This window comes from Colius striatus, chromosome Z (genome assembly GCF_028858725.1).
Source record: "Colius striatus isolate bColStr4 chromosome Z, bColStr4.1.hap1, whole genome shotgun sequence".
Taxonomy (NCBI): domain Eukaryota; kingdom Metazoa; phylum Chordata; class Aves; order Coliiformes; family Coliidae; genus Colius; species Colius striatus.
In genome coordinates this window covers 85,957,374-85,972,070 of record NC_084790.1, presented here as the reverse complement: position 1 = coordinate 85,972,070, position 14,697 = coordinate 85,957,374, and the positions used below count along the sequence as shown (strand labels likewise).

At 44.3% G+C, this 14,697-nt stretch overlaps 1 protein-coding gene across 9 annotated transcripts in view; it reads right to left on the bottom strand.

Moving 5' to 3' along the window:
* Positions 1–13,193, bottom strand: part of SMAD4 (SMAD family member 4) — a 29,200-nt gene extending 16,007 nt beyond the window's left edge. For 2 of the 9 annotated variants that reach the window (XM_062019498.1, XM_062019506.1), the window contains exons 1-4: positions 12,834–13,193; positions 3,001–3,366; positions 1,902–2,076; positions 1,454–1,483 (exon numbers count right to left, since the gene is read on the bottom strand). In XM_062019498.1, the coding sequence (XP_061875482.1) occupies positions 1,454–1,483; positions 1,902–2,076; positions 3,001–3,249 (454 nt within the window). In that variant the 5' untranslated portion in view covers positions 3,250–3,366; positions 12,834–13,193. Of the gene's footprint in view, positions 1–1,453; positions 1,484–1,901; positions 2,077–3,000; positions 3,367–3,926; positions 4,062–5,390; positions 5,639–12,833 lie in introns of all 9 variants that reach the window. The other 7 variants (XM_062019499.1, XM_062019500.1, XM_062019501.1 and 4 more) reach the window with 7 other exon arrangements.
* Between the last annotated feature and the right edge of the window lie 1,504 nt (positions 13,194–14,697).

Here is a 14,697-nt window from a genome sequence, read left to right as displayed (position 1 = left end):
ACAACACTACTAAAGCTACTGGGGGAGTGGGGAGGATTTAACCTCTATGAACAGTGCTAAAGGGACTCCTCTAAATTACAAACAAACACTTCGAGTCAGCAGCAGGAAGTTTAGAAGCATAACTGGATGGAAAAGCAAACTGCTTATCTTGCTCACTGCTATTAGACCCACAGTAGTAGCCTCCAATAGCACTTTGCTTTCTAGTCCACCACTGTGAGACTGGACACAGTTAATAAAAAGCATGCTTTCCGTCAAGCACCTAAATACACGTTAATGCAGTATCTAGGAAATCAGTTCCTATTACACAAGTAAGAAAGTACACAAAACTCCTACGGAAAACATGGTTCATGTACACAGCATGTTAAAAACTTCACGGGTCCCTTAAGTAATTTTAAGCAACTGACGCTCAAATTGACTAGAAACATCAAACTCACAATCAAAGACAATGTAACACTATACTTAAAACACAGCCACAAATTCAGAATACTCCACACACAGTGTAGGGAAATTACTCCCATGGCCATGAATTCATTTATATATATATATCCTATTGGAGATGTTCAAGTAAAACCCCTTACACTACTCAAGCTTAACGCTCATTTTAAAGCAGCCTTAAACGTATTAAAATCTGACAGTAATCCTCTGTTTCCTGATGGGAAACAAATGTAGCACAACAAGGAAACGCTTATTATGTATTTAACTGCTTTGACTCTGCACAAAAGGATCACTTTTCAGAAGACACAGGTAATAATGCAAATTAGCAGAGATGAGCACACACAAGTTAAAGCTCGTTGGGTTGTTTGGGAGGTCATTTTCATTAGAGTACTTCTAATAATGTGCTCGACACACTGGATGACCCAAATTTCCTTCTCTTCTGGAAGGCAAAAAAACCTCACAGTTTTGAAATACAGCAGTTGCACCAACGTAGATTTCTGAATTATGTTCATTAGGCACTGAATGTCCAGTTTCTCTCCAGTTTCAGGGAGAGCAAGAACATCAGACTGCTTCGTTCAATTGCATAATAATTACACCACTTCTGTTACTTTCTTGTTAAGCTACTTATTGAATAATAAGCACTTATTATTCCCAACTAAATTAATTAATGTATCAGAGGTGCACATGCTGTTGGGTGTTTGGGGTTGATTTGTTTTTAATTGGCAGCGTTCAACAGCAAGGTTTTTGCTTTTCTTTCTTTGTTGGGGTTCACAAGTTGCAGGCAACGAACACAGAACGAACCTACAAGCTGAACTGAAGCCTCAACTTAAAAGACTTTATCAGTTCTTGTCTTTGATATTGCAATTAACTGGTTCTTCAAAACTAGGGAGACAAACTCATTTCCATCTGCTCTCTCTATTCACTCCCAAGGAAATACAGAGGAATAAAGTGCATACACATGGAAGGGCTTAACAGAGTTTGTGTCCACAGAAATGCAACAGCCAACAGAACTACTTACCAGAACTCTGTAGTGTCAGTCCTGAGAGATCTTTAAAAAGAAGAAAAAAAGAAAAGGGGGTGTAAAGGGTTATACACACAGAGACCTTCAACAAAGAACATTAAGTTTGTAAGCCTTTATGGATCAGTTCTACACACTCTATGTATTATCCCCCCTCCATCACAAGTCTAACAATGCTGAGCTATTCCTAGGACACACACTAACTGTAAAACCCGTGTGCAAAGCCAACAGAAAGGCTTAAACGAAAGCCACAAACCCTTCTTTCAAATTCAGAACGAAGGTAAAAGAGTAGTTGCATTAAAAAGATGGACAAGAGCATAAGAGAGTAATTTACAACTAGGTCACTAAAGGTTAATGTTTCTAATCGAGGCCTGTACTTTCTGCACTCAAAAGGAAAACATTTCACATTCTATTCCCACTGTTCCATTTAAATCAAGAGTCTACTCACCGATGCCAGGTGATACTACACGCTCATAATGGTAAGGATTTACACAGACACTGTCACATTTTAAGTCAAAAGCATACTGACAATATTTAACATGCTTGAGTTCATTTTTATGAAGATCGGGCCACCTCCAAAGACGAGCGTAAATCACATGAGGGAATCCCTTGCGACCAGCCACCTAAAAAGTCAGACACAAAAGTTGATTGGGAAAGTAGCAAGACGTTCCTCTTCAACTTTTAGCAAGAAGCAAAGCTGGAAGAGGACAAACAAAACAACACAACCTCTCCCCATCATCAAAATATGGAAGAAACAACAACAAAAAAAAGGTGGTGTATAGTTAACCCAAGTTCTGTATTCAACAGAAACAAATTTCTCTTAGGGTTTTGCTAAGGTTAAGCCACCACTCAAGAAAAAAAAAATACTGGATATAAAATGGCAGAAGCAGAATTTGTGCTTAATGTAGTATGCACGGTCACCTTCCCCACCATGGATGATGAAGGAGCTTTGCCCCAGAAGAAGAGGAACGAGGCACTAAGCTACACTGTAAGGAATTTACAAGTGGAAGAATGCCAATCCATTATACTGAAAAATAAAAATAAGTAAACTGCTTCTAGGGTAGACAGAAAGCTAGCCAGCAAGCATGACATCTGTCCTGGAACAAGGAGATCGCCACCCAAGCTATACAGGTACTGAGTACTGACGATGTAAGGCTAACGTAAATCCTCAGCGCAGACTCCTCAGAGTACCTTAGCAAGGGATCACAGGTCTTTCTTCACACTGCTGACCAACACAGAGCTAACAGAAGCTTGTAGTGAAAATGCCGGGATAAACAGCCGAATTTGTTACGTGACCCTGCTTTTTACTGCCACACACACGCTCGTTTAGAAAGGCTGATCCACCGCCTTCTGCTCCTTTTGAAAAAAATGAAATCGTCAACTACTGCAGCAGTCCAGAGCTCCAGCCACAAGACATGCCTACAAACGGGGGCGAGGGGGGATGCAAGAGAAGAGCTACTCTTCCTCAACACTCTAGGATCCTGCGCCACTCACTTCTGCTCCAGCTTCACTAGGAGGAAAACATCTGATTTTTCACTTGTACTAACCTGAAGCCTCCCATCCAGCGTTCTCTGTATTGTAACACACTTGCTAGGATGAGCTCCATTTGTGGTTATAGCTGTAATCAAAGAATCCAATTCATCTTTTTTCTCCTTTAGCTTTTTAACTAAACTTTCAATTGCGCGTTTTGCAAAAGTTTCACTCTCTCCACCTTGTCGATGGCACATCAAGCTGTGAACAATGCTCAGACAAGCGTCATTACTTGTTGGCGTGTTAGTAATAGACATATTGTCCATTTGTCACAGCTTTTTCTTTCAGATCAAATGTCAGTTTTGGGGGCTGTTATGATTCTCAAGCTGATGAACAAGAGATGATCCAAGTTAAGTGTTAGATGTACTGTCTCTTGGTAAAACCTAGGAGGAAAAAATATCTACATTAGAATTGTTTTTTAACAAATTGCAGATCATGTTTCTAAGGAAGTCTGTGGCTTTTTGCTTCTTTTATTTTCAAGCTAAGTGCAGGATATTAAAAGCACAAGAAAAAAAAACTGCATTGCTTCTCCCATGATAGTTAAAACATGCTTAAGACACTGCTTGCACGGTTTTAGATATATTTTTCCCCTAGTAACAATACGTAAATAAAGACTATGGCTTCACATGTACACATAGTATGTACATATAGAAAGGGAGGGATTATTAGATGAACAGGCTCTGAATCAGGAAAACAAGACCAGTGACAATGATTTCCTACGGTGTATGCTGGCAGGGTGAGACCAAGTGAAAATACTGTCTGGGAATCAAGGGGCATTGGTTTAAACAGGATTTGGTAGCAAAGAAGCGCGAATGCACACCAGAATCATCTGTCATCTTCATTTAATAATCCTGAGCAAGCCATTTTATTTAATAATCCTGTTCAGCTCCTTTCTGGCCTCCGACTAATTTCTCCTTGATAATCAGAAAGTCAAAAACTGTACCTGGCCCATTTATAATCCCCACTTATGTAAGTTAGCATTGCACATATCCTTAGACACAAAAATCCCAGCTGGCACCTTTGTCTTTACTTGTTCAGATCCAGCTTCTTCTGGGTCAAGACAAATCAACTGAAGTCACTAAAAAAAAAAAAAAGCACTTCCAAGTTGTCTCAAACAGAACAGACTTAATTAAACTAAGAGAAGGAGTGAGTCCCTCTTGACACATCTGGCCTTTAAACTCCATTTGTCAAGAACCTGCAGTGGCTTCTGGTCATGAAGTCATCCTCCTCAGAGCCAGCAGACCTTCTCCTTCTCAAGTCTTCTTTAATTAGAAGATCTGATCTGATTTCCTCAATTCTGAACAAGATAATTACTACCCTTTATTTCGCTTTACTCAGAAACGCAGGACAGTAGGCTTTGTGCACTCACAGAAAAGGAGCCTAATGTTGTCAGAGAGCTGCTGTGGTTCTTCATGCAGCCCTGGCTTCAGGTAGTCATCCACTGACACCGTTCTACCAGCTCCGTGGTCTGACTTTCTTGAGAAGTTGGCAGCAAACAACACAAGTGATCATTTCCTAGATTTACACTTTCTGAGTGAGCTTAAAACAGAAGCCTGTCTGAAACTAAGACGTTGTTCTCAGCAACGTGAATAAAATATGTTTCAACAGTTAAGGAAAGAAAAGACTGCTCACGTTATCTGAGGAACACCTCCTGTTAGAAGACCTGTAACTGCCCTGGAACTTTCCCTGTTATTAGAGGTAGAGTAGTAGCAGCTACTTATTGGAAACAAATGTCTTGCACAAGAAGGAGAGTGGGATGTTCACTTAGAAATTTAATGCATCATGCGAGTTACAGTGTGAATGCACGGCTTCCCTTCTCGTCAAAGGCATACTGTAACACAAACCCAGCACAATTATAGAAGGAAAAAGTCTTCCCTATTTAATAGTCTCTCCAATTTCAACCTAAATACAGCATGCTTTGGTGTGCTTGGTGAAAAAAAACACACATCACAACTCCTTCCCCCCCTGTTCCATTTTCAATAGCTTTCCTCTTTTGTAAGGATGCTTCTGCACCTAATTCTTCCCAAAGGGAAACAATTACCTAAAAGTTGGAGTAAAATCATTTTACCTAGCTATTTAAGTTTCTCCCTCAGTGCTCAGGGTTGGGTTTTTTTGCGCTCCAGCTCAATAAGCCTCTTTTTAAAGTCAAGCTTAACCTGCCAGTCATTCTCCATGGCAACCCACACTCGCATGAACCCATAAAAGCTTGCCAGCTAAAACAGAATAGAACATCATTTTCCTTAAATATAAACCAGCATCCCAGATAGATATGCATAAGTAATCATAAATAAGTGACTCGATCAAGCTATTAGCCAAATGAGCTTTAAATAAAGAGATGCTTAAAATGAAACACGCGGCTCTGTCTTCCACACCCCTCAAACCATGAATGAGAATTTTGCCTGCTGACTTTCAGAAGACGAAGGATGAGCAAACAAACTCTTATTGAAGTGGAAACGATCTTCAGAAACGTTGAGTCACCCCTCAGCTGCCACTGCGCTCAACGGGAGCTTCTGACTGCTCAGCACTTTCAAAAGCCCGGCCACTTGTTTAGGGTTTTGAACACTGTTACCCGCTGCTGGTGCATAATTCAGGAGCCTCCCTTTAGAAGTCCCCCTTCGACAGAGATGCTGTTATCTCATCTTGCAATTTTGATCCCTGGAAAAAGGGGGTGAGGTCAGGGGTTATCAATCTGGCACACCTTGATAAACACTGTGAGGTAGTTCTGGATCATTAGGGTATTTTGCAGACAAGCCAAGCTTTTTATGTTCCACAAATTTAGTTTCTCATGAAAGAGCTCTACCAGCCTACCTTTCACTTGACTCACACATTTAAAAGGTGCCTTAACACCTTCTTACTATATTGCTTTCATGTGTGCAAACAAAAGCAAAAGGCAATCTTAATGCAATATATTTCTGGAAGATAAGCCTTTGAAGATGAAGTTCCAGCATGCCCTCAAACACAGAGCGCTAGATGTGTGATTTAACATTTATCTGATGCAAGCACGAAGCTTCAGATTCGTTCCTTAGCACGTTCCTTGCCCAGCTAGCTGATCCCACACTACACCTCCAGCTTAGATGTACAAGGGAATAGGTATGGCCAAATGTATTAAGCAAAGGTCTTAATTCCTTCTACACAGGAACTTCATGGAAACAGTAATGGGTGAAAGTGTGTTTAAAGGGGAAAAGGGCAGAAGGGAATATGAGAAAACATGGGTAACACCAGAAAAGCAGGAGACAGCACTTGTACTGAAGCTCTCAGCTTTGCCTACCAGGGAATAAAAAGGCATTTTGCTTGCTTTTGCAAGCAGAACACAGAAGAAAAACAGAGACAAGACAAGGTAAAAGGCTAACAAAGTTAGAGAGATCTACCTCGTTAATGTTACAGAAAGTAATTCATTTCAGTAGTAGAGTGTTACAAAACAAGTGAAGAACAACTCGTGTTCTGGGATAGGCAAAGTACTGGGGGAGGAACAAGACCCTCTGAAGAGGAGATACATCTCAAAGACAACAAAAGATTGTCAGGTAACTAAAACCACCTTTGATGATCTGTAGCAAACGCGCTGCTATCTCAGAGAACTGGTAACTAACCATGAACCGAAACTCCTCCTGCAAGGCTGATACAGGCTTGAACAAACACTGGTAGCTCTTCTGTACTTCCTAATTCCCCACGGCTGCCTTGCCTTGCTGAAGGGTGATGTATCTTTTCAGCCTGTGCAATGAAATTCAAAGCATGAAGCAGCTGTCTGAAATTAAAAATGCAGCACTGGTGCCACATGCCTCATTTTCGTGTCTGTGCATAATTCTGCCAGAAACGGTTACCTGAACAATATAAAAAGACCCTAAAGACATCTGTAGCAGTATGCTACTTCATACAACTAAAATTAAATATACTATTGACTTGTCTACGTGGAAGTAACACTACTGAGCACTCACACTAGTGGCCTCACTGCACCTACATTTACCTTATGGGCAGGAAAGCAAAACAAGCACTGCACTGACTCAAGTTACCCCACTGTTCTCATCTGCTACATACTCACTCACAAATCAGAAGTCATTTTACCAGCATGACTAGGAAATGCTCGGCACCCTCTGCAAAAGCCAGCTCAGAGCTCCAGGACAGCATTTCCATCTGTGGGAGCAAGGTGCTCCCGGCCAACCAGAAAAAGAAATAACTGTGCCAAGTACAAAAAGCAGACGAGATCTCACCCAAAGGGATAATTAGTACATTTATGGGAAAGAAAATTAATATTCCACCCTGTTTGCCAGTACCAGAAAGATAATATTATAAGCTAGCACAGCTTAAGAACAAGTGCTTTTACACGCTAAAAAACAAGGGTAACAAAACCACCGTGAGCCAAAACTTCCAAACGTTTGCAGCAACTCTTCAGGCAGCACACTGGCTATTTGAGAGATAGGATCACTTGGGAGGCCTCACGTGAGGCCTGAGAGTTGCTGAGGCATATTTCAGTTTGAAATTCTTCGTCAAAAAAGCACGCAGAGGCATACAGACAGGGGCAGCCACATATGCAAGGCACAAAGAGGGAAAAGTTTTCCTGCTTTTCATGGCACGGACTTGGCTTCCTTGCTTTTACAGAGGTGTTACTGCAGGTATCCAGAAATTCAGTTGGGACATAAGGAGGAGGGCTACTAAAAGGCCAGGAAGACTTCACCTAAACCTCTATCAATGTGCTGTAGCCATTCAGCAAGCAAAGCTGGAAACTGAGCTGAAAAATCCCTTTCTCCAAGGAATTCCCATTTCCAAGACTCTAATGAGGCTGAAACTTGCTGAGAAGTTACAAATCCAGGTTTCTTTAAAAGAGCTGACGATTCTTTTCTACACATTAAGCACGGCCTTCAGTGAGCGCTTTTTGTGCTCAGAGCTCCTCATCTTGCCCCCCTCTCCTCCCACGAATGCCATGCTTTGCAACCTGGGGAGACTCATCAACCTCAAACAAGAAAAGGAAATCATAGGCTTACACAGGCAAACCAGGCAGCTACAGATGGAAGTTGGGGATGCAACCCAAAGGAATATGATCCAGGCAATCAGCAATCCCAACAGCTCGGGCAAGACGGTTAATCCAGGCCCGGCGCTGATATGATACCCTCTTCATTTACAGTAGGGTTTAAGCCAATCGCAGCTGTGGAGGGATCAAATTCACCAAGACACTCAGTCTAAAAATGTGACAGTCCAAATGCCACTGGATAATTACTTTAAGATATGGGCAAAAGGCCAAAACCCTCTCTCCATGTGACTTTCTTAGGATCTATTTTACTTGTTAGGTTTCTACAGAAAACTGGGTATTTTTCCAGATGATACAACTTGAGACTCTTGGGAGACTCCACCACTGTTTGCAGGACAAATTAGATGAGAAGTAGTGTGAATAAGAGAGATAAAGCAACACTTGGTTTTAAAAACTAAGATGCTAAGAATTGTGAAGTACTGTATTCAAAGGTAAAAAAAAAATCTAACAAAGCCTCGGCACAACCAGAAAATAGCTCCTGTAAGTGTCGGGGCAGGAACAGCCTTTTGGAAAGCTTGAGATGGAGAAAGGGAAGCAGTCTTGCAGATCAGCTCAGAAACACTGAACGTCCAGAGATGCTGCTGGGGAAGGCAGGAAAACATGCAACATACACTGACAGATCAGGAGCGAAGTAAAGATGCGAGATGGATTTGCAGCTGCATGCACTAGAAGCCTAAAATAAACAGTTGTGATGGAAATACAACTAGTCTGCTGGGTTAAAAAAATCAAAGGAAAATTAAAGATTTTACATGTGCTAGGGATCAGATGACATGATTGTGAATCAGGAAGCCTTTAAACAAAATGGCTGAGAGAGATTTGCCATCTTTGAGTACAAACTGATCAGATAACAGCCCTGCGTCACCTCAGAGCATTTCAAATGATCGTCAGGAGACGACTGGTGTAGGTCCCTTCCAGCTGAACTATTCTATTCTAAATAAAAAGAACAAGGATTCTTAGCAGCAGATATGCACAGGCTGCCCAGAGAGGCTGTGGCTGCCCCATCCCTGGCAGTGTCCAAGGGCAGGTTGGATGGGCTTTGGAGCAACCTGTGCTAGTGGAAGGTGTCCCTGCCCATGGCAGGGGGCTGCAACTATGTGAGCTTTAAGGTTCTCTCCCACCCAAACCAGTCTACTATATGATTTTTAGTACTTGGATATCCATGTAAGAGTTGGTTTTATGTACAGAAACATGCTGAGGGATGCTAAGGACAATAACATAAGGCATCTAAGTGTGTTTAGTGGCATTCACTTGGACCAACACAGCATTTCTAGCCATGTCATGAATCTTAAGATAACTCGGCCATTATCCATTGTAACATACTGTAGAAAGGTCTAAGCAAGTCAGCAAATTTGCAGCCAGAATACTCTTTGTGAGGTGCCGCGACTTAAGTGAGTATCACCAGTATGGTCTTAGACTGGGGAGGAAAAAAAAAAAAAGCTCTTATTATCTGAGCTTCTAAGAAACAAAGATAAAGCCACAGCTATTGCAGTAACAAAGAGAGATCACAGCCAGATCGAGGGCTACAGCGCTGCACAGTGTCAAAGGGAAAGATCTAGAGCCTGCAGTTTTGGGGAGCCCTACACTGGGGAGAGGAGGGAAAGGAATTAATGGCAACAAAAAAAACCTCTATCCAAGTGACAAAAAAAAGTATTCCCAAACTGCCAATATGAAGGTAACTGTATCTAAGAAAAAAACCCACAAACTTGTTTGCTTGCAGCTGCCACCAATAGTCTGGGAGCACAATTCACCAGCAACAGCCACCCCAGATTTCCAGCAGTCTGATACCAGCCAGTTACACAACGGTAACGAACTGGCTAATTAGAATAGCGTACAAATTGACATCTTGCTAGAACATTTCACACGAATAAAGGAGAAGAAAGGCTCTTGCATAAGCTGTTGCTTCCAAAATTAGATGAACACGAAGATGTCAGAAAAGCAGCGTATCTGTTTGATAGCTTTTTAACCACCAAAACATTTACTACGGAGTTCTGCTGTTTAATAATGCTGTGGCAGGAGTTTTATGATAAAATACGATAAAGAAAAATCCATAAACCGATAAAACAAAAAGGCAGTTCACGATTTGACAAAGATATAAATGATTCAACTGCAGATACTTTCCAGCACATTAAACTATTATCTACTTGCCCAAAGGGTGAACACGAACAAAATGTTTGTAGACATAAGAACAATTAGCATTAAAGAGCGAGAGAAAGAGTACTAAGAAGGCACTAAACTCTGTACAGTAAGAGCTAACATTCCCCAGAATACTATTTTTGTGTGCATATCTGAATCACCAGTATCAATTCTGCTCATCTCGCTGTCAGTAGCTACAGAAAAACTTAAGACACGTGACAGTATGAAAGGAGAAGAGTTTTTAAGCCAACTCGGAGGGACAACTCTTTCATCTCAACAGAAATCAACGGTTAAAAAGTGTGAGCAGCCATTTCTCTGGGGAAGGAACTGATCTGATGCCACTGCCCAGCTGAAGCTCTCGGCATCTCTGCTCCTCCCAGCTCCCACCTGGTGCACTCCAGAAGCACTTGACAAATGCAACAGACCGACCCTGCAAAGGGAGCAAATGTTTCTGCTGCTGGTCTTGTTCAAGAACAACAGTTAAAAAAAAAACAAAAGCAAACACGACAATCAAATCCTTGTCTTGGAATATGTGGGAAGCTGGACTCAAGGTAAAGCTGCTATGCTGATGTGACTACACACACACACACATTTTAAATCCTGGAGAGCTGCAATTTTTTTGTTTGTTCTAGATCTCCTTTCTTCTCTGTTTTTTACTTTTGAGAAAGCATGCAGCTTAAAAAAACCCCTCCTTTTCAATACAGGCTTCTGTAGGGTCAGAGGAGGAAAGACCACTGCACGTTACACCACAAGAGTGGGAAGGGCAGTAAATTCCTCTGTAACTATGTCTATTTCTGCAACACAGATCTAGGCATCTTGCACTTTCTGCCCTTGCAGAGGGCATACTTGGTGTCTCACTGAGCAAGAGGCCATCTCCTTCTCATCCTAGCACCCAGAGGAGGGCGAAAATCTGGGAACAGCGGGAGAGAACACATTCAGAAAGCAAAAGGGAACAGAAGTCCTCGCAGTAGAAAGGCAGAGTAAACCTGAACTTAACTCTTCCTCAGTATCCTGCGAGACTCATCATCTTGCACAAGGCTTCCCTTGACATGGACAAGTAGGAATTTGTCAAAACCTCACAAACAGAGGAAACAGCTGTAGCTCTGCCGAGCGACAAAAGGCAGAGTCAGGCCTCGCTCAGGCAGAAGCCGTGTGATTTTTCACTTGTACGTCACGTTTTGATACCCTAGCAATAGGTGTATTAGATAACATCTGTTCTTTATTGTAATTTGCACAGGGATAATGTTCTCTGCGTTTGTTCAAGCTTCACAGGGAGAAAAAAAAAATCACCTCTGGGCAAAGCAAGCATGGAAAATTCCAGCCACAACCAAAAGCAGAGTTTTTCACGAGATTAACAATACAGAAAAAACAAGAGTCCTAAAATTCCAGTAGTATCTTAACACCAACACAGAGAAGGCAGCTCCTCACCAGGATCAGCCAATCCACTCTCTCAGCACCTTTGTTCTTTGCTAAATCTGCTGATACCTCTCAATAGCCACATCCCTATTGTGTTAGCTGTGCTCAAACTCTTGGTGTAAAGAGCCATCTACTTAAAAAAGAAATTCTAATCAGTTTGAGGCACTTACTGCTTCTCTTTAGGCTTCATCTCTTTGAAAGAAAGTTTCTACATCAATATTAAACAACGCATGCTTATGCAACAAGCAAATCAAAAGAGCTTCATGAATGCAAAGCAAGAAGAAACTCCTTCCAGTAGCAATCTGGCCAAGATATGAGGAGGGCCACAAGGACAAGTTCCCTACTTATCGTGATGGCTGGAGTACAAAAACGTGCTGTTTTATAGGGCAGTATAGCTATTTCAACAGCCTTGAGTGGATTTTTACCTCCATTACTGAACAAAGTACTACCAGCATAAGAGTCTGACCGTTTCAGAAGATGCCAGCTATTGCAGAGATTGAAAGCCCTCTTGCCTGCTGACAGTAGCACACCATTCAGAAGCAAGATTCTTTGAGAAGCGGTGGTAAAAGACACCGCGATTCTACTCCAACCCTATGTTTGACAACGGTTGGTTTGCAGTAGTACAATTTAGGCTCGAACTAATAACACACCTAACCCACAACTAGATTACCCCATAAATTAACCTGCCTTCCGTGGTAAAACCTGTAAGACTCCACTACGCTGCAAGTCACAAACTATCCCAGAAACGGGAAGGAAAAAAGAAGATAGTAAAGAAAGAATAACCCTTAATTAACACCCCTTGCACTAAGCAGCCCCGCGTTGTCTGAAAAGTCAGCTAAAAGCACCGTTTTCCGTTACTGCAAATAAGATGGCAAATTTTAAAGAACTAAACGCAAAGGGGCTCCCACAAAAAGCAGCCAGGGCATTATCCAGCGTGGGAGAGAGAGAGCTCCAGGAGCGCGGTCTGCACGAACGGAAAGTTTAACGGGGGCCGGGCCGGCCGGAGAGCCTTTAGGGAGGGCACCAAGGTCTCAAAAACACTAAAGACGAGAAGTTTGGGGGCGGGGAGGGCGGATTATATTTGTTTCTGGCTCGGGGAAAGCGGGGGGAGGGGGAGATGGGACAGCAGCCGCGGAGGAGAACTCTGCGCAGCGCGGCCGAGGCGAAGCCCCGGGCGGCGCGGGGCCGCGGGGCGGGGAGCGGCCGGACGCGACGGGCGGGAGCGGGGGTGTGAGGGGCGCGCTGCGGCCGGCCTCGCCGGGAGCCGAGAGCGGATGTTACCTGGGCCGCGGGCGGCGGCGGAGCGGCCGCTCTCCGGGCGCGGCCTGCGGCTGTGGTGAGAGGCGGCGGCGGGGGGAGGGAGGGGGGAAGCCTTCCCTCGCCTCGGCCAGCCCCGGTGCGGCGGAGCGGGCCAGGCCTCCGCCCCCCCGCCCTCCCCTCCGCGGGCTGCGGCCGGGCCGGGCCGGGGCGGAGCTGCGCTCACGGGCCCGCGGCGCGGGGAAGGGGGGGCCCCGGCCGCCCCGGGACGGCCACCCCCGTCAGCTCCGCCGCCGCCTCCTCGCTGCCGCCGCTGTTGTTGTTGTTGTTGCCGCGGCTCCGGCCGCTCGCACTCCGCGGCCGCCGCCGACACGTCCAGGCGCCTCCGCGCATGCGCCACATCCGGGTAACACCCCCCCCATACACACACCCCGCGCCGCCACCCGCCGCCACTGCGCCTGCGCGCACGCCGTCCCGCGGTTAGCGCGCCGCCGGCAGGCGGACAGCGGCGCGGGCGGGCGCGTTCTCGGTTTATGTTTGTGGTTGGCGTCCGGCGGCGGGGCTGACCGCAAGTGCTGCTGAGAAAAGGCACAGCGCCAAAAATAAGTGCACCCCCAAAAAACGAGCAGGTCCGCCACCGCAGCCCCTGTAAGTGCAAATAAAACACGCAAATGCAGGCCTCGTAATTGCAAAACCCTCTAAATGCAACCCCTGGGAGCGTAAGACCCCATAAACACAGCCCTTAGAAGTTGAAAGCCCTACAAATCCAACCCCAAACAAACGAACAGGGTGAAAATCCCCTCCTGCATATGCAACGCCCATAAATGGGTAACCACGCAGCTGCAACAGCTAGAAATGTATGGTCTCAGAATTACAATCCCTATATGTGCAAAGCCCTGGAAATGCAACCCCGAGAAGTTAAAAGCCCCACAAACACAACCCCAAGAGAGGCACCATCCCACAAGTGCAAAAGCCCCACAAGCACAACCCCAACAGATGCACAGCCCCATAGATACGAAACCCCACAAAACCTAAACCCCAGAGATGTGGCCTCAGCAGATGCACAGCCCCACAGATGCAAAACCCCACAAATGTGACCCCAAAACATGCACATCCTCACAAATGCAAAGCTCCACAAATGCAACTCCCAGAAGATGAAGGCCCAGCAAATGCAAGGCAAACAAACTCAAAGACCCACAAATGCAACCTCCAAAAGGGCAAAGCCCCACACACCCAACCCTGACAAATGCACTGGGCTATGAAGGCAGCAGCTTTTCCCATTCCTCATCACCTCACCCAGCAAAGCAAATTTTCCAGAGGAATCCATCTGAAAGGGTCAAATTTTTTCTTCAAAGTAGCAGATTACATCTTTCTTCCTTTGTGGTGTCAGGCCACCATTACAATGCAAATCAGAAGGGAAAAGGTGCACAAAATACTACATCCACTGAAAAAAAAAACCCCTAACCAAACAACCAACTTTTGCTAAACAAGGGGGGGTGTTTGGCAGGGTGCTGCTGTGCTGTCACAGCTACTCTGGTAAGAACTAAGAATGAGGGAAATGTAAAAAATTTGTTACACTGCCATAGCAAAATTTCCTGCTCGTGCTACAAAGTCATTTACAGTCACTTCCACGTCCTTACGAAGATCATAGTGAGGAAAAGCAATGTAAAAGGCTGCTATATTTGTCATCTTTTCCTGGGTAGATGTAATCGGAGCCTCTTCACACCAAGATTTGCTGAGTGCGAAGCAAATGATCTATTTCCAGAGTTTTTGAAGTGTTGTGGATGCGAAGTGAGAGATTCAGTTCAAGGGGGTGCACGTTCTGTGCAGGACTCATGGACCCCATGAGTCCATGAGTACAGCAAACCCACGTGCTAACGAGCTGCCT